The sequence below is a fragment of the Pristis pectinata genome, chromosome 4 (assembly GCF_009764475.1).
Source record: "Pristis pectinata isolate sPriPec2 chromosome 4, sPriPec2.1.pri, whole genome shotgun sequence".
Taxonomy (NCBI): Eukaryota; Metazoa; Chordata; class Chondrichthyes; order Rhinopristiformes; family Pristidae; genus Pristis; species Pristis pectinata.
Genome location: NC_067408.1, coordinates 88,723,398 through 88,741,954, shown reverse-complemented (window position 1 = coordinate 88,741,954; position 18,557 = coordinate 88,723,398). Strand labels below are relative to the sequence as shown.

The following is an 18,557-nucleotide window of genomic DNA, read 5'->3' as shown; positions in this document are numbered from 1 at the left end:
CATCCAAAGGGGTATACCTGTTAGTTAGGGGAATGGCCTCAGGGGAACCCTGCTCTCTTAACCTACTCCCCTTACTTCTCCTGCTGGTCACCTATCTATCTGTAGCCTGCACCAGAGGTGTGACCATCCTACTAAAACCCTTATCTATGATGTTCTCATATGATCCTGAGTACATCCAACTCCAGCTCCTTCACCCACTCTGTCAGGAGCTGCAGCTGGATGTACTTCCCACAGATGTAGTCATCAGGGAGACCATGAGATTCCCTGACTTCCCACATCTTGCAGGAGGAGCATTCCACTGCCCTTTTATCTACACCATCAAAAGTAGCAGATCAACAGGTGAAATAAAAAAACTTACCTAATTCTTACCTGTTCCTCCTCACCAAAGCCTCAGCTCCCCATTTCTACACTAGCCCACTCTCACAACAGCTGCTCCAAAACAGCCATCTACTGGACCCTAGCTTTTTATCAGCAAAAGCGTGTGACAACTCAGCCAATCAGAAGCAATTTTTTAACTGCTGCTGGCTCCTCCCCTCTACCGCTCTGGTTGCTGCAACTGGAGAAAAACAAACTCTCAACTGAAAACACAAACTTTTTAAATGCTGTTAGCTTCTCCCCTCTGCTGCTCTGGCTGCTGCACTGGAAAAAAAAGTTTAAAAAAGTTAGCACTTTACCACCACCTCACCCCCTCCCAATGTTCAAGCCACTCAAATCCCTCTGAGAAATGTACAAGTATCTGCTCACTGAAATAAGAACACAGGAAATAGAAGCTGGAGGAGGCCAATAGACCCCCTTATGCCTGCACTGCCTTTCAATAAGATCATGGCTGTTACTAACCCCAAATCCCTAGATCATCTTAACAGCCAAAATTTGATCAATCTCAATCTTAAATATGCTCAAAAATATTGCTTCCACAGTCCCATAACAAAATTCATAAATTCAGAACCCCCTTGGTGAATACCTTTTTTGCTCATTTTTATTCTCAAATGGCCAACCCCTTATTTTGAGAGCGTGAAGCTAGTTCTTGGCACCATCCCCACATCTATCATATTCCTAATATGCAAAGCTGTGGTTTAGAGAAAGAATTGCAGAATTTAGGACCTAAATAATTGGAAATGTGACTGCCATGGTTGGCTGATTAAATCTGTGGATGTTCAAAAGGTGCAAATTGTAAGATTATAGAGATCTCAGAAAATTACAAAATGGGATTAGGGAAGGTAAGGCCAAAGAGGGTTTTGAAAACAAGGATGAAAATCTTTAAATTGTGGCATTGTAAAGCAAAGAACCAATGTAAGCCAGCACATATGGTTGAATGAGACGGTGCAAGTTAATGGATTCTGGTGTTTTAGGTGAGTTTAATTTTATGTAGGATAGTCCCCCACCCACTCTGGCCTGCCACACAAACTTACTAGAACTGGGATGAAAGAGGTATTAACGCTGTTGTGCAAATTAAGGAAGCTATTGCACAAAAGATTGCAATGATAGATCTCTTGAAGAATAATGGACATCTAAATGGTACAACACCATCCAGAGTAGACTCATCAGTGACCCGAGGCAATCGGCACATCAGCAAGACTTCCCGCACAGCATGTGACAATTTTAAACACTGGTGAAGATACAAATCAAGTTTTAGTTGTGACTGCAGCAACAAAAGTTAAATAACTGAACATAACATGAACGACTGCTCTTTCTGATCTCTTCTACGGCGAGGGGCTGACATCGACGCGACCATGACAGACGCGATAACCTGGGCATCCACATATAACCATAACATTGAGGACTAGATCGACAGTTCGCTCCATGGAAAATATGGTGCTCAATTATAAGCGCCTGTGCGGAGATTCCGAGATAACGCTTACTGCTCCTCGGTCCGGACAACACACCATCACCATGGCGCCCAAGCCGTCAGTCATTCTGACCCCATTCAGTGTGTATTTCCGGGTTAGGGGCTGAATCAATTGACAGGCGCTGGGACCGGCAACAGTATGGCGGAGCGAGGAGGTAGGTCGGAAGGGCAGTGGTTTAATTGTCGCTATTTGTCGGGAACATTGAATGCGGAAAAGTTGTGGCATTACGACAGCATCCTACCGGACTCTATGGTTGAAGGAACGAGCCTATTTTTCTGTTTGATCCTTGCCATTAGGTACCTACGCATTATTATTTAAATTATAACGTGTTAAATATGCCATTTGAATTGTCCACCACATTTCCAACGAGATCTGTCATGCATATCACAGACCCTGTAAGCATAAAATTGGTATGAAAGGAATAAATGTACAGTTGCACTGGTGCCTTTAATGTCAAAATGATATCAGATTGTTTCTGATGTAAAACAGAAATCACATCGCAGGAATAGAATATAATATAGACAGCAGTTATTAATGTATAACCGTATTTTAGAGCGGTTCATTACAAAAACTGTAATGACTGATTAGAAATCTGGAGGTTGCTGCACAGGGAAAGTTATCGACTGTATGATGTTTTGCTCAATGAAGACATAAGGTCACATGATCAGCTTGTGTTTCCATCGTATTTTCTTTACAAATAAAATGCCCTAGTTTCCTCTCCACATATTTTTTCATATTGAAATGAAGTCACCTGAAATGAAATTTTCTGAACTGATATTTCCCCAAGACCTCAAAACTATGGAACTTAATTGTTTTTTTCGACCATCTTAAGGCTTTCGAGCCCATAATATCGTTTCTTTCTGTATTATGCGTTACAGTTGTTCATCTTGATTTCTCAAATCTTAAAAAGTTTTATGAGTCTATGTGGTGGGGAACAAAAGGCATATTCGACAACTAAAGTGGGATCAAGTAACGAATGGCAAGTTTTCAAAAACACTTAAACATGAAGCAGTGTATATTTAACGTATATAGGTCACGTTTTTAAGCCAAAATTAGGGATTGTTATTTAAATATGATAGTAACAATTTGCATTTGTGTGGTATCATTGGTGCAGTAAAATATCACAAAGAATAATCAGATAAAAGCTGAATCAAGGCCAAAGAAGGATAATGTTCAACAGAGTGGCTTTGATTAAACAAGTGGTCTTTTAAAGCCATTCCTGAAAGCAGTTGAGGAGGAAATCCTCAAGCATATATTCCACATGGCTGAAGGCATGACTGCCAATTATGTTTCAAAGGAAACTTAGAGATGAATATGATTTTGTACAGAAGAAAGTTGGGATGGATAGTGTGAGGTTATGTGGATAGACATGCTAAAGGAGATCAGAAGAGGCAAGACCATGAAGGGATTACAAACAATGATGAGGGTTATATTGGAGGCTAGGAGCTAATATAGCATGGATTGGAATATCTGAGGTATTAGGCTGAAATTTATTGAGCATGGTTGTTCAGACGTTGGCCAAAACAGCATCAAAATAGTCATGTTTAGAAATGAAGTCATGGATGCTCAAGGTGGAAAAAGATTGACTTGTGTTTGAGAGATATGATACTGAAATATCACCAGAAAGTCGAGGCCATAAATGGCCATATTAAATCCAGCACTGTGGTCAAGGAGGCAAATGGAATTCATGGCAAGAATACAAATTCATGGCTATATTTCACCAAAGCCCCACATACACTTTGAATCTTAAGTCTGTGAATCTGTTAAATTTTGTGCGATGGCAGCATTTTATTATGCTGAAGTCACAATATAACTGTACATTGTTCTTAAAATCAGAGACCCTTATGTTTTTATGCAGAGACTTTATGTAAACAATTCAAGCACAGACAAATAGTAATTGACAGAAATATTAATTAAAACTGCTACATGAGTTTTTAGAAGAATAGAGAATGTGATCTTAAATTATATTTAATTATATTCACCTGAGTCTGCAAATTAGTTTAATTCCTAATTTGGAAAAACACCTCCTCTCAGCTAAGCACTCACCCAACTGAAACTAAATGCTCACAGAATATTACCATTCCACTAAGCTGAAATGTGAAATAGCAATTTGCTCACAACATTTAAAAACACTTGGTAAACTACCTTGATCTTTTCAATTTGGAGTATAATTGAAACCTTCATCTTTATTAAAAAAATAATAATTGCAATACTTTAAGACCATCTGTCATTTTTCATGTTGAAAAATACCATTTATTATTTTATATTTCTCTTTACATACTCCCATATTGTAAACTAAGACGTCACTATGATATCTGTACTAGAGAAAAATGTTTCATTGTTCTTATGAATGATTAAATGTATATTACTTTTGGGGCATAACCTAACATTTTTAAATGTTCTTTTCAGGTTTTGCCCCAACTATTGTCGCAAACCTAATTGGTCCTGTGGTATGTTCACACAATTGCTGTGTGCTGATCCCCAGCAGCTGTTATTTATACGGAAGCCCTTGGTGACTCTTAGGAGGGCTTTTTGACTAAAGGAATTTTGCAGTTGAGTTCAGTCCTCTTCTTATCAATCCCCTTTAATATATTTAATAGTATCTGATGGCATGCTGTTTCACAATTTCACAATTGCAGGGGTCATGACCCAGCCTGCAACTCCCAGGAACACACGTCAATTAGTGGTTCTGCACAGTATTAGAAGCAGATAACTTCCACTTTCGTAATCAAGGATACTGAGACCAACTACAGTATATTCTTTCCAGTGGCTCATCTCAATTAAGATAGATTTATACAGAGTTATGATCCATTGTGTCTAATGCTAGCAGAAGAAGAGCTATCCACCCTAATTCCACTTTCAGTATTTGGTCCATAACCTTACAAATTATAATATTTCAACCATTAGCCAAGTACTTTTTCAATGTGATTAAGATTTCTGCATTCAGCACTCTTTTTGTGCATTGGATCCCTGGTTGAAGACCCAGTTTATTGACCTGCTGAGATAATTCAAATAAGGGTCCAAAGTGGATAAATTAACACTGGGAACCCAGAACCTGATCTTGGAGTAAAAGAAACTGATTTTTGAACTAATAGTGATGTGTGATGTGGAAAAGTGCAGACAGGCTGATCTATTAGTACCTTTCTGACATTATCCAGAATAGTTTTTTTTCTCTTGTTTTCTACAAATGCAGCTCCAGTATAGGAGGTGGAACCAATTTATCAACTGCTCATGACTTTTAACAAACCTTCAGCTTTTTTTCCCCTCATATTTGCCACATTTGTAAGAGTTTGTCTGCTGTGTAGCATAAAAATAAATAATTTTGTTCTGTTCTCTCATTAGGCCAAAATAGTGATGATGAATCATATGAGGTTATAGATCTGAGGGAGTATGCAGGACGACACGAGTGGTGGGGTCGTGTTTTCGGGCATAATTCTGGTCCAGTTGCAGAGAAGTATTCTGTAGCTACTCAGTTAATGATGGGTGGTGTAACTGGCTGGTGAGTGTATACTGTATTGCATGTTGTCAAATTTAACATAATCTAATCTACTGTTACAATTCTCGTCCTCTTCCCCTTCATATGTGTATATTTGGAGGCAAACTTGAGTATATAAGTTGCTTGAGTGAAAATGGCTCTTGAGAATTTCTTTATACAGCCAAAAGCCATGATGATTTTAAAACAATATGGCAAGGAGTTCTGATCAAAGATCTGGTACCTGAAACATTAACAGTTTCCCTTTCTACGGTTAGTAGCTGACCTGCTGAGTTTTTCCAGCATTTTCTGTTTTTGTTTCAGATGCAGTTTTGTTTTGATTTTCATATGTAATTATGTCTTAGATGTAACTGCTATATAAAAAAGATTTGTATTTAAATAAAATTATCCTGGACAGCTCAGTAAATCAGAGCTCTTTAGTTTCATTTTTCACAATTCAGTTTGATGTTACATGATTGGATGATAATCCTGACTCTGCTGACCGTAACAGTCCTATATTAAAATAGTTTGAGTAATCTGGATTTGTAGCATGTAACTAATCAAGAGGATGTCAAATTGTACTAGAGTTCACACAAATGAGATTGCACAGAGCATCGGTGTGGGAAATGGGAGTGAGTTGAGAATACCTAATAATGTTGCCAAAAGGGATTTCTTCAATTCTCTATTGACTTCTGTATTTTTTTTTCTTTTTCATTTCGATTGCAATAGGTCTTAGCTATGCATCTTTGCATAAAGAAAATGTTTCTGTAAAATTTTAAAACTGTTAACGGGAGCAATTATTTCCTAAGAACAAAATACTTCTAGTTCCTTTGTAGAAGTTACTGGTTCTTAATGGAATGCTGTTCCAAGAATGGTTTGTACTCTCTTCTGCAGGAATAGATGTTGTATGTTGTAAGCCATGGCCTTTTGGAGCTCTGGCTGCTAGCCATTTTAATTCCCATGCCCAGTCCCATACCAGACTGCCTGTACTTGGCCTCCTCCACTGCCAGGGTGAGGCCAAATGCAAACTAGAGAACAGCACCCTGTATTCCAGTGGAGTTAGTCTACAACTTGACAGCATGAACATTAAATGATTCAAATTTAGGTAAATTTCTTTGATCACAAGATCACAAGACAAAAGAGCAGAAGTAGGCTATTCAGCCCATTGAGTCTGCTCCATGAGCTAAACTAAAACTATTCCTATCTAGCCCCAATTTCTGGCCTTATCCCCATATCCCTTGATACCTTGACTAATTAGATACCTATCAATCTCTTCCTTAAAAGCCCCCAGTGATCGGGCCTCCACAGCTGTATGTGGCAAAGAATTCCATAATTTCATGACCCTCTGGCTAAAGAAATTTCTCCTCATTTCTGTTTTAAACCGTAACCCTCTAATTCTAAGACTATGCCCTCTAGTCCTGGACTCACCCACCAAGGGAAACAGCTTAGCCACATCTACTCTGTCCAGTCCTTTCAACATTCTAAATGTTTCTATGAGGTCCCCTCTCATTCTTCTATACTCCAGTGAGTACAGTCCAAGTGCCGACAAACGCTCATCGTATGTAAGCCCTTTCATTCCGGGAATCATCCTTGTAAATCTTTTCTGAACCCTCTCCAACATCAGTACATCCTTCCTAAGATAAGGGGCCCAAAATTGCACACAGTTCCAAATGAGGCCTCACCAGTGCCCCATAGAGCCTCATCAATACTTCCTTACTTTTATACGTTATACCTCTCGAAATGAATGCCAACATAGCATTCGCTTTTTTTTACCGCCAATCCGACCTGGTGGTTAACCTTTAGAGTATCCTGCACGAGGACCCCCAAGTACCTTTGCACTTCTGTGCTTTGAATTTTCTCCCCATCCAGATAATAATCTGCCCGTTTATTTCTTTTTCCAAAGTGTACAACCACACATTTCTCAACTTTGAATCTCATTTGCTATTTCTTTGCCCATGCTTCTAAAATATCTAAGTCTCTCTGCAACCTTCCTGCTTCTTCAATACTCCCTACTCCTCCACCTATCTTGGTGTCATCTGCAAACTTAGCCACAAAACCATTAACTCCATCATCCAAATCATTGACGTACAATGTAAAAAGAAGCGGCCCCAACACTGACCCCTGCAGAACACCACTGGTAACCAGTAGCCAACCAGAACAGGATCCCTTTATTCCCACCCTTTGCTTTCTGCCTACCAGCCAATGCTCTACCTAATATCCTACCTGTAATTCCAACAGCTCTCATCTTATTAATCAGCCTCTTGTGCGGCACCTTGTCGAAGGCCTTTTGAAAGTCTAAATACACAACATCCACAGCCTCTCCCTTATCTACCCTAACTGAGATTTCCTCAAAAAAACTCCAATAGGTTGGTCAGGCAGGATCTTCACTTCATGAAACTGACTTGGACCTATCTTGCCTTGCATCTCTAGGTATTCCATAACCTCATCCTTGGGGATCGATTCCAATAACTTTCCAACCACCGATGTCAGACTAATAGGTCTGTAATTTCCTTTATGCTGCCTCCCACCTTTCTTATACAGCGGAACTACATTTGCGACCCTCCAGTCCTCCAGAACCATGCCGGAGTCTACTGATACCTAGAAAATTATCACCAATGCCTTTGCAATTTCTAAAGCCACCTCCTTCAGAACCCAAGGGTGCACTTCATCCAGTCCGGGAGACTTGTCTTTCTTTAGTCCATTTAGCTTCCTGAGCACCTTCTCTCTAGTAATCTTGACTGAACTCAGTTCTATCCCCTGAGACCCCTGACTATCAGATATATTGCTGATGTTCTCCACAGTGAAGACCGATGCAAAATACTCATTTAGTTCCTCTGCCATCTCTTTGTTACCCATTATAATCTCTCCCGCACTGTTTTCAATTGGTCCTATATCTACCCGTGTCTCTCTTTTACTCCTCATATATTTAAAAAAAGACTCTTAGTATCCTTTTGAACGTTACCTGCCAACTTCCTTTCATAATTCATCTTTTCTTTTCTAATGACCTTCTTGGTTTCTTTCTGTAAGTTTTTAAAAGTTTCCCAGTCTTCTGTTTTCCCACTAATTTTTGCTTCCTTGTATGCCCTCCCTTTTGCTTTTATTTTAGCTTTAACCTCTCTCATTATCCACATTTGTGCCATTTTTCCATTTGTAACCTTTTTTCTCGGAATATATCTATCCTGCATTTTCCTTATTTCTTGTAGGAATTCCATCCATTTCTGCTCTGCCGTCCCTTCAACTAGCATACTTTTCCAATCAATTTGGGCCAGTTCCTCTCTCATGCCACTGTAATTTCCTTTGTTCCACTGAAATATTGATGCACCTGCTATCAGCTTCTTTTGAAATTTGAAACTGAACTCAATCATATTATGATAGCTAATTCCTAATGGTTCCTTTACCTTTAGTTCTCTAATCACCTCCGGTTCATTACACAGCACCCAATCCAAAACAGCTGATCCCCTGGTGGGTTCATCAACAAGTTGCTCCAAAAAGCCATCCCAAAGACATTCCACAAACTTGCTCTCCTGAAATCCACTGCCTTCCTGGCTTTCCCAATCCACCTTCATGTTAAAATCCCCCATAATTATCTTGATGTTGTCTCTCTGACACGCTTTTTGTATTTCTAACTGTAACTTATAGTCCATATTCCGGCTGCTGTTAGGGGTCCTATATGTAACTGCTATTATTGTCCTTTTACCCTTGCCATTTCTTAGCTCCACCCATAAGCATTCCACTTCTTCTGACCCTATGTCCCTCCTTTCTATTGATTTTATATCATTATTAATCATTAGGGCCACGCCACCCACTCTGCCTGCCCCCTATCTTTCCTATACACTGTGTACCCCTGGACATTCAGTTCCCAATCACATCCGTCATTAAGCCATGACTCGGTGATTGCCACAATGTCATATTTTTTAATCTGTAGCTGTGCCACTAGGTCATCCACTTTATTTCCAATGCTACATGCATTTAAATATAGTACATTTAGACCAGTATCTGCTACCGATTTCACTATATTTCTATCGTTCAGCAAATTATCCTGTCTTTTCACCTGCCTGTCCTTCTTACCATCTTCACTGCACACTGTCTTGGACTTGTTCCTATATACCTCTTCCTCTATCCTAACATCCTGGTTCCCTTCCCCCTGCCAAATTAGTTTAAACCCTCCCCAACAGCTATATTAAACATTCCCGCCAGGATATTGGACTCCTTGGAGTTCAGGTGTAACCCATCCTTTGTGAATAGGTCATACCTCTCCCAAAAAAGGTCCCAATGATCCAAGAATTTGAAGCCCTGCCCCCTGCGCCAGTTACTCAGCCACGCATTCATCTGCCTGATCTTGCTATTCTTACTTTCATTAGCACGTGGCACAGGTAGTAATCCTGAGATTACTACCCTGGAGGTCTTGCTTCTCAACCTTCTTCCTAGCTCCTTGTACTCTTCCTTCAGGACCTCCTCTCTTTTTCTACCTTTGTCATTGGTACCTACATGTACCAAGACTTCTGGCTGATCACCCTCTCCCCTCAGAATATTCTGGACCCAGTCCGAGACATCCCGTACCCTGGCACCAGGGAGGCAACACACCATCTGGGTATTGTTGTCGGGTTTGCAGAATCTCTTATCTGTTCCCCTCACTATAGAATCCCCAATAACCACTGCATTTCTCCTTACCCGCTGGACCACAGCACCAGGCACAGTGCCAAAGTCCCATTTGCTGTGTTCTTCCTCTGTCGGGTCATCCTCTCCAACAGAATCTAAAATGAGATACCGATTTTTGAGGCTTTGCCTCTGTCCCTTTTTTCTCTCTCTTCCTGATCTACCCAGTTCCTCCCACACCCACCCCAACCCCCCCATTGCTCTGTTTCTTTCACCTTCTTTCTCCACCTCCACCCTCTCCATCTGCCCATCGCCCACATATCTAACACTGCCCCCCCCCCCCCCGTTCCCATCTGCCCACCTCACCTCCCTTATTTGTTTGCATGGTCCACCTTCCTTTTCTGTTGGATTCCATCATCTGCAGCCTTTTGTTGCCTCCATCTGTCACCTCCCAGCATCTCTTGTGATGTCCATTCTTCCCTCCTCCATCTGCCTATCACCGCTCCTCACCTGGATCCACCTTTCACTTGCCAGCTCTTGCTACACCCTTCATACTTGCCTCTTTACACTGGCTATCTCTCCTCTATCTTTCAGTCTAGATGAAAGGTCTCGACCTGAATTTCAACTGTCCATTTCCCTCATAGATGCTGCCTGACCCGCTGAGTTTCTCCAGCATTTTTGTGTGATGCCACATAAATTATCAACTCCTAAGCCCGATGCTTAGGATTATATCAATAAAATAAATATCAAAAGTCTTAGCTAATCTGGTAGACCTGTTTATTTTTGCATGAATAAAATTTTGATTTTTTCCCATAAACTTTTGATCTATTTGTATGTTTATCCTAGAAAATTGGAAGTTGTTAATGCAAGGGAATTCATATTTTTCCTGTTCATTCGCATTGGCTGTAATGTCCTGCTTTTCCAGGTCTGATGTATGACATAGAACTCCCTGCACACAGCACTAGAAATGTATCCAGACATCCAAACAACATATTATACAGTGATACTTCTGAGTTGTTGAGTAGGACCACTTATTTAAATATTTTATAAAAGCAGAAAACCCGCACGGTTTCCTTACATCTAAGAGAGGTACTTATTTAATCAATTAATCTGATGGCTTTGAAGTTCCAAAAAAGGGACGGAGTAGTTCTTTATTTATACTTCTATATTTCTGGTAACTTGAGATAAAACTTTAAGATACAGATTTGCTCTAATATTTGTAATTGATGTTTTAAGCAGAAAATTGTCAGTGCAAAGTTTTGAATACCAACATGTAATTTTAATTTCAGCTGAAAATTAGGCCTAACCTTTATATAGATTTATTATATTTCCTCTTGGGAAAGGAAAATGAGAACGAAAATCAACATGTAGCAGAGCTGACATTTAGGCCTCGGCTATATTAACAAATAATATGTTTTGATTGTTCATTTATAGATTGAAAAAGGTCCAGGAAACTTTTAAGCATAGGAAGAAATTAAACTTTGAAAGTTTAATGTGTAGTGTTACTTCATCATGTCCAAAAGCAAAATATGGCAGATGCTGAACATACCTATATGTTCATCTTCTGTATTTTTATCCATATTAAATAAAAATAGGAAATGAAGGAAACACTCAGCAGGTCAACAGCATTTGAAAATGGAGAAACAGAATTGATGTTCGGGTCACTGACCTTCCATTTGTACTGAATCAAGTAACATATTTTGTTTAAATAATCTGAGCCTAGAGTAAATTTTACATCTTGTGCTTTTTTTCTTAACATTTAGGTGTGCAGGCTTTGTATTTCAGAAGATTGGCAAGCTAGCAGCTACAGCCATTGGAGGTGGATTCCTTTTGATGCAGGTAAATATTTTATATGTATTCATCTCATTTTTGTGAATGTTTGTGGACAGGTTTAATAGCCCCAGAATGCAGTGTTAATAAAGTGGGATTATGGGACTGCTTTAAAGTTATTAAAGAAATCTGTTTTAAGTGAATAGCACACAGCCAAACTAGAGTAGCTTAAAAAGAAATAAACATTTGGGATTTTGTCTTTATTTAAGTCTAAACCAGAGCAACAGTGGTAGAGACAATTATCCATTTTCGTTTAATGATTTGTTTCATAGGTTGGATGTGGTAAGTGAAAGGAAAGTGGAATCCAGAAAAAGACGTCAACCAACATCACTGAGATTAAAGTTAAAAAAACCTAATGTTAGTTTGCTTTTGCAGAAATCATTGCAGCAGAAGGAGCATTATCCTGATATAAATTTAGTAATGCCAGTGGTGATTCAAACCTTGAAGTTAACCAATCTCTACCGGTCCCAACAAATGATGTTAACAAAGGGAATGCAATAGATGTCTTTCATATGGATTTTCAGATGCTTTTTGACAAAATCCAATACAAAGGCTGGTTAACAAACTGGAAGTCCGTGGAATAAAGCAGCCAGTAGCAACGTAGATTAAAAATTGTCTTAAGCACAGAAAATAGCTGTGCTAAATTGTTTTCTATACTGGTAGATGGTGGTATGCCCCAGGAGTCGGTGCCATCACCACTGCTTTTTTGCTGTAAACAACTTGGATGCAGGTGCTGCAGGTAAAATTTCAAAATTTGCAGATGATGCCAAATGGAGGTGTGGTAGACAGTGAGGAGGATAAGAATAAACTGCAAAAGGACACAGGCCTGCATAATGGGCAGACAAGCACTTGATGAAAGTTAATACAAAGGAGTGCAAAATGTTATATTTGGGTATAAAGACTAAGTGGCTCACTTCTGAAGGTTGTGCAGGAACAAAGGAATCTATGTGTATCTGCAAAATCTTTGAAAGTGGTTAGACAACTTGAGAGAGCAGTTGTTAAACTATATAAAATGCTAGGGTTCATAAACAGCCATTGAGCAGAAAAGCAGGGAAGTTAGCTTGAAACTTTACATAACACTGGTTAGGACAACTGGAGTATTATATCCTTTTCTGGTCAACATACTGAGAAGGTGCAGAAAATAATTGCTAATAGATAATGTCAGCTGCAAGATTAAACTGGGGAAACTGGGATTGTTTTCCTTGGTGGGGAGGGGGTGGCACAGGAATGTCAAGGGAAGATTTGATAGAGATGTGCAAGATTATGACAGGTTTAGAAAAGTAGTTCATAGTGGTGAATGGTTCAAAGATCAAAGGATGTAAGGGGGTTGTCAGGATTTTTTTTTGTAAAGACATAGGGTGATTATGATCTGGAAGTCATTAAAGGCATTGAAACAGAATCAAAGCAAAGGAAAACAATTTGCAGGGCAACAGGAAAGAGCAGTGGAATACAATTTACTGAAACACTCTTCAAGATGCCAGCCTGAGTTCAGTGGGCTGAATGGTCTCCTTCTGTTCTGAAAGAATGTTATGATTGTAATCTGTAATTGAGTTACAAGAAGTATCATTGTGAAACTGGGGATTTTGGATTGAGTGTATCGTTTGAACAGCAAACTGCATTGAAAAGCCAGCAGTAGGAACAAAATTTTTGACAGATGAAGTGAGGTGTTTTCTGATCAGTTGATTGCATCATGAAACAATACTCAAAATGACTACATCAATACAGCACATAAAAGCCACAAGACTTTTTGATAGAGGTACATCTTTTAATATTTATTTTATTTCGAACAATTAAATTTACACAGAATCTTTTATGAAAAAAAACAGAACAGACACTAATACATCTTGAACTTTGTCTTAAATCAATACTGCTTAATGCAAATTATCAATTGAAACTGTGCAAAACATATCTCATTTTCTACAGTCAGCCTGATTTTCCACAATAATATGACACTATTGAAAATAGGTGTGCCGATTTATAGCAGCAAGTCTGATGTAAAATCTATGGAATTTATTTTAAAATACTCAAAGGACTATCATGAACCTTTGTTGATTCATGTATATTTTCTTAAGGTTGCAAATCACAGCGGCTACATTAAAGTGGATTGGAAAAGAGTTGAAAAAGATGTAAATAAAGCCAAACGACAATTGAGAAAAAAAGCAAACAAAGCTGCTCCTGAAATCAACACTTTTATTGAAGAGGTGAGAGAACCTGGTGTCAATTAATATTTTCTGAACAAGTAGTACTCCAGCTGAATTTCAACAACCCTCCTCCCCATCCCACAACCAAATTTTCTTCCATGTAGTTTACTGATTTCACCATGCTCCTGCCCCATTACCAATGTCACAAATGAGATTAGCCAATTTACAAAGAAGAAAACAGCAGACTCTTTAAAGACTACACATTAATCTGCTACTTTTTGGTCAGTAGACTTTATTCCAGAGAGTCTTGGAGGTCATAGTTTGTACAGTAATGGATTAGAAATTTCTTATCCACGTATTGTAAATCCAGTTCAAATGCACAATTCCCTCTCTTCTTCTCTTTTCCTCCCTCAAACCAAAAGGATTTTCCTTAGAGTTGAGTTGACCTCCACTGAGCTGAGGGTGGCAATATTCATGGAGCTTTCTCCCTGTTAATTGCCTTGTTGTCCACTGTCACTCTCAACTAGATGTGATTGGATTTGATCCCTGTTTTGATTGAGGGACCTTGTTTCATTCTCTAGCCTGTCCCTTTTGATGTTTGACATGAAACATATTGATCAGATCTCATTCTGAGATTTGCCTAGCTTGATAAATAACTATTTCAGAATTTAGGCATAAGGGATCATGAATTTATAGATAATGGCGACGCACAGTTCTGCTACTACTAATAACCCAATGCAGGATCTCTAGTCTTTCTCATTTGGTATGCAGGTCATATCAACTGCACAAAGAGAATTGTTCTCACTTTGAAAACTGGATGATCGAATAATGTTGTTAGGAATCAGAAGGATGACACAATAGGGCATTGTTTTTCATTTTTGGATATAGAAAAAAAGATCCTACATATAAGGTCAATTGGAAAAGATATTACAGATAGAGGGAAACCATGAGCAATATTTGCACAATAGGAGTCAGTCATTGAGGCATTGACCATGTTATTACTTAAGAGGTTGGAAATGATAGAAGTGGTGTGGGTTAAAAGGAAATGGATACAAATTGAATACATGGGATTAGAATTACTATTCATGGAAAATAACTGGTGCATCAAAATGGCTCATTTACATGTTGTAATTTGTACATAATATTGGTTTGGATTGATAAAAGTACATATTATCTATCAGACCCTTCCCAAATCCATAGTAAGTAATGAAAAAAGTATTCAGTAGTCCACTGTGGAGCATCCTATCTCCCATCACCTTAAGGAAGTCAATATGGGTCCAAAGCAGCATGGTGTTTCACTTGGAGATGTCTGTATTCCCATAATATTGCTCTTGGTGTAGAAGCTGCAAGAAAGGGATGCTCTGCTTCCAGTGCATCCAGTAGTTTATCCAACCTCTTCCACCATCACCTCTCCTTCTGCCCTCCCTCTCCCTAAAACCAGTGGTAGTTACCTGGATGCTTGCTTCTCTTCCCTTGTTTATTGTGTTAGAAACAGCGTAACCAAGGTATTTGATAACGAGCCATCTGATCATTGAACAATAAGGGAAATCAGGATATGCAAGAAACCATATTTGAGAAATGCAGAGGTGTGGATGTTAAAGAGAAGGGTGTATGAACACTGAGAAATTTTAAATTACATCAGTAAAGCTTATTAAGCTGAAGGATTTTCTATTGGACTATCCAAAAATATTGGCATTTTGTGATATTTTAAATGCATGGAAAGATAAAATTATCTTTTTAGATTGTGTAATTGATTATGATTATTGATCCTAATCACACTAACTATCCATAATTATTTTTAATGAGTACTGTTTATAATTTTACTGTTTTAAGTGCAAAAGATTCTCCATTCAGCATTTCTGAGAAACCATGCATATTTTGGGTCTTTATAGTGAATCTTCAGCAAGTTGAGCATGATTTTAAGAGTGTACTCTTTGATCATAATGTTTCTTTAAATCCAAAGCTCTGTATATCTAATAACAAAGCACAATCTAGCATTCATCTAGTGTTAATGGCATATGCCTTCTCTGATTATGCGATATTAAAATTGAATATAATTTCCTTAAATGTCATAATATAGTATTAATATTGCATTATTTTAAAGAAAATCTATCTTTGAATTAAATCTCTTGAATGCTGATTATTTTCCTCCCACAGTCAGCTGAATTTGTAAAGAAGAATATCGTGCTGACAAGTGGTTTTGTTGGAGGCTTTTTATTGGGACTGGCCTCTTAAAGAATTTCTGACTGTACATACACAGTGACAACAATGAAGACAAAACTACAGTTTGTTCCTGAAAATATAATGCACCAAACCAACAATACTAGCACGTCAGTATTGCAGCTTCCTAAGGCACATTGGAAAGTTCAAGCCACACAACTAAGTATTAAAAGGACAAAAAATAATTATCCTGCACTTGTAATTTCAGTTCATTGAATTGATTTGGTATAATTTGTGGGTGTTAATTTTCGTATTTGTGTTTTTAATTGTACTGTATATTTTTTCTCATTATTAGTTCATGCTGTAAACTTCTTTACAAGCCAAAAATGCTATATTTTCTGTTGTTTAGACTTTTTACACATATTTAAAATTTTAAAAAAGAGATCTAATTTATATATAAAGAGCTTATTATGTCTATCTCTAATTTAGTCTGGGGCTCTGTCATATCTTCACATAATGCAATTCAGTCATACTTATTTTTATTAATTAAAAACTGCTTTAGATTTCACTATTGATTTTAAACTCAGTCAAACAAGAATAATTTAGCAAATATTGTTTACATTTATACTCATCCTATCTAACCAGCTCTGTTTTAAAATGCTTCCAAGAAAAACACAGTTAAGGTCTTTTGCTACTCAAGCTTTTGTCACTGAATATAAGATGAGCAATTTCATTTAGTTGGTTGTTTAATGTTAGTAGCCACTGTTGCAGTTTTCATGGACAGTGTTTTGTTCTGTATTTTTTTTCATCCACCCAATGAATTAATCAGAGCAGGTTATTCATTTTTAATCAAATGGCTGTAATGCATGATTGTACATAATAATCTTTCCCAAGATATAACAAGATCATGCAAGGCAACTTGGGAAGGAATCAATCACTCTAGTATAGACTGGCCAGAGGACTTAAATTGTAATTCTCAATTTAGTTTGCCACAAATGGCGCTATTTGAAAAAAATCTTAAGAGTTCGGCCAGTGTCCTGGGCATTTAAAATTATCTGCTTGGGGAGCCTGCTGTGGACAAAACTGCTATAAGATTTCAAAAACTACTTGTTAGTTATAAGACATTATAGAACATTGTCACCATCAAAGACATTATTTACACACGTTTGTTCTTTAGATGGCTCTTCCAACTCCCATTTTCATAAGTAATTAGAACTTGACTCCAAGGTGCAATTTACAAATTTTTCAGTAAGAGCAAATTAGTCGCTGGTGAACTTTCAAAATGACTGTGCAGCTTACAAACAAATTGCAAAATAGTACATTTTCAGTGGAAGTATAAGGACGCCACATATGGCTTAGAAAATAAATCTGTAAATGGGGTCGAAGAACGGGATCCTTTGGGCTCAGATACACAAATCACTAAAGTAGCAACACAGATAAATGAGAGCAAAAAAAAAATAAGGGTAGTGGAGTTAAGTTCTATAGGGTTGGAAATGAAAAGATCAAGTTTGGTTCTGGTTATCATCAAGAGGGATACGGAGGCACGGAGAGATAACCATGAGGTGTGATTTAACAAGATTAGGTTCTTTTCCTTAAAATTAAAAAAGCCAATGTTGTTCCTTTGTTTAAGAAGGGCAACAGGGACAAATCAGGAAATTATAGACCGGTAAGCCTTACATTAGTGATAGGGAAATTATTGGAGAAGACTCTTAGGGATTGGATTTACTCACATCTAGAAAAGCATGGGGTTAGGAATTGTTAACATAGCTTTGTGCAAGGGAGGTCATATCTTACAAATGAGTTTTATGAGGAGGTGATGGAGATGATTGATGAGGGGAGGGCAATGGAGGGTTGTCTACATGGACTTCAGTAAAGTATTCAACAAGGTCTCTCATGGTAGGCTGATCCAGAAGATTAAGGCACATGGGATTCATAGAGACTTGCATCTGACCTCCTAAAGTGCAACACCACACACTTAAGCAAATTAAACACCATCTGCCATTTCTCTGCCAATATTTTCAACTGATCTATATCCTGCTATATCCTTTAACAACCTTATTCACTACCTACAACTCTGCTGATTTTTGTTTTATATTTCAAAGTAGAACATTTGATAAATATGTTTATCAATTTGCATTAAAGAATGCTTGACAAGTACAGAAAGATATAAAAACAAAATGGTTGGCTCCTATCATTCATTCTCCAGTGCACTGTATTAAAGTTTTTTCCATCCCTTCCCTACCTTTCCTAATACTGACAAAGGGTCTTCAACCTGAAATGTTAACTCTATTTCTCTTTCCACAGTTGTTGCTTGACCTGCTGAGTAGTTCCTTATTTTTTGTTTTTATTTCTTCGCAAGGTGATGAAACTTTGGAATTCTCTTTCCTAGAGGGCAATAGAGGCTGTCATTGATTACATTCAAAACAGATCAAGAAATATTAAAGAAATTAAGGATATGAGGATGGGTCAAGAAAATTATTTTTGAGGTAGATCAGCCATGATCTTGTTAAC

The 18,557-nt window shown here is 38.0% G+C and overlaps 1 protein-coding gene across 1 annotated transcript; it reads left to right on the top strand.

Annotated features, from left to right (window-relative positions):
* The first annotated feature begins 1,711 nt into the window (after window positions 1–1,711).
* fundc1 (FUN14 domain containing 1) lies at window positions 1,712–18,213 on the top strand. The gene is made up of 5 exons (XM_052014173.1): window positions 1,712–2,001; window positions 5,190–5,346; window positions 11,679–11,754; window positions 13,818–13,946; window positions 16,044–18,213. Exons 1-5 carry the CDS (start codon window positions 1,986–1,988, stop codon window positions 16,119–16,121), a joined length of 456 nt encoding a protein of 151 aa, XP_051870133.1. The 5' UTR covers window positions 1,712–1,985; the 3' UTR covers window positions 16,122–18,213.
* The last annotated feature ends 344 nt before the right edge of the window (window positions 18,214–18,557 follow it).

Bases quoted from the DNA above. Each gene is read 5' to 3' on its own strand.
- fundc1 (XM_052014173.1), top strand. The intron at 11,755-13,817 runs GTAAATATTTTA...TATTTTCTTAAG, and splicing joins GTGGATTCCTTTTGATGCAG to GTTGCAAATCACAGCGGCTA. The intron at 13,947-16,043 runs GTGAGAGAACCT...TTCCTCCCACAG, and splicing joins TCAACACTTTTATTGAAGAG to TCAGCTGAATTTGTAAAGAA.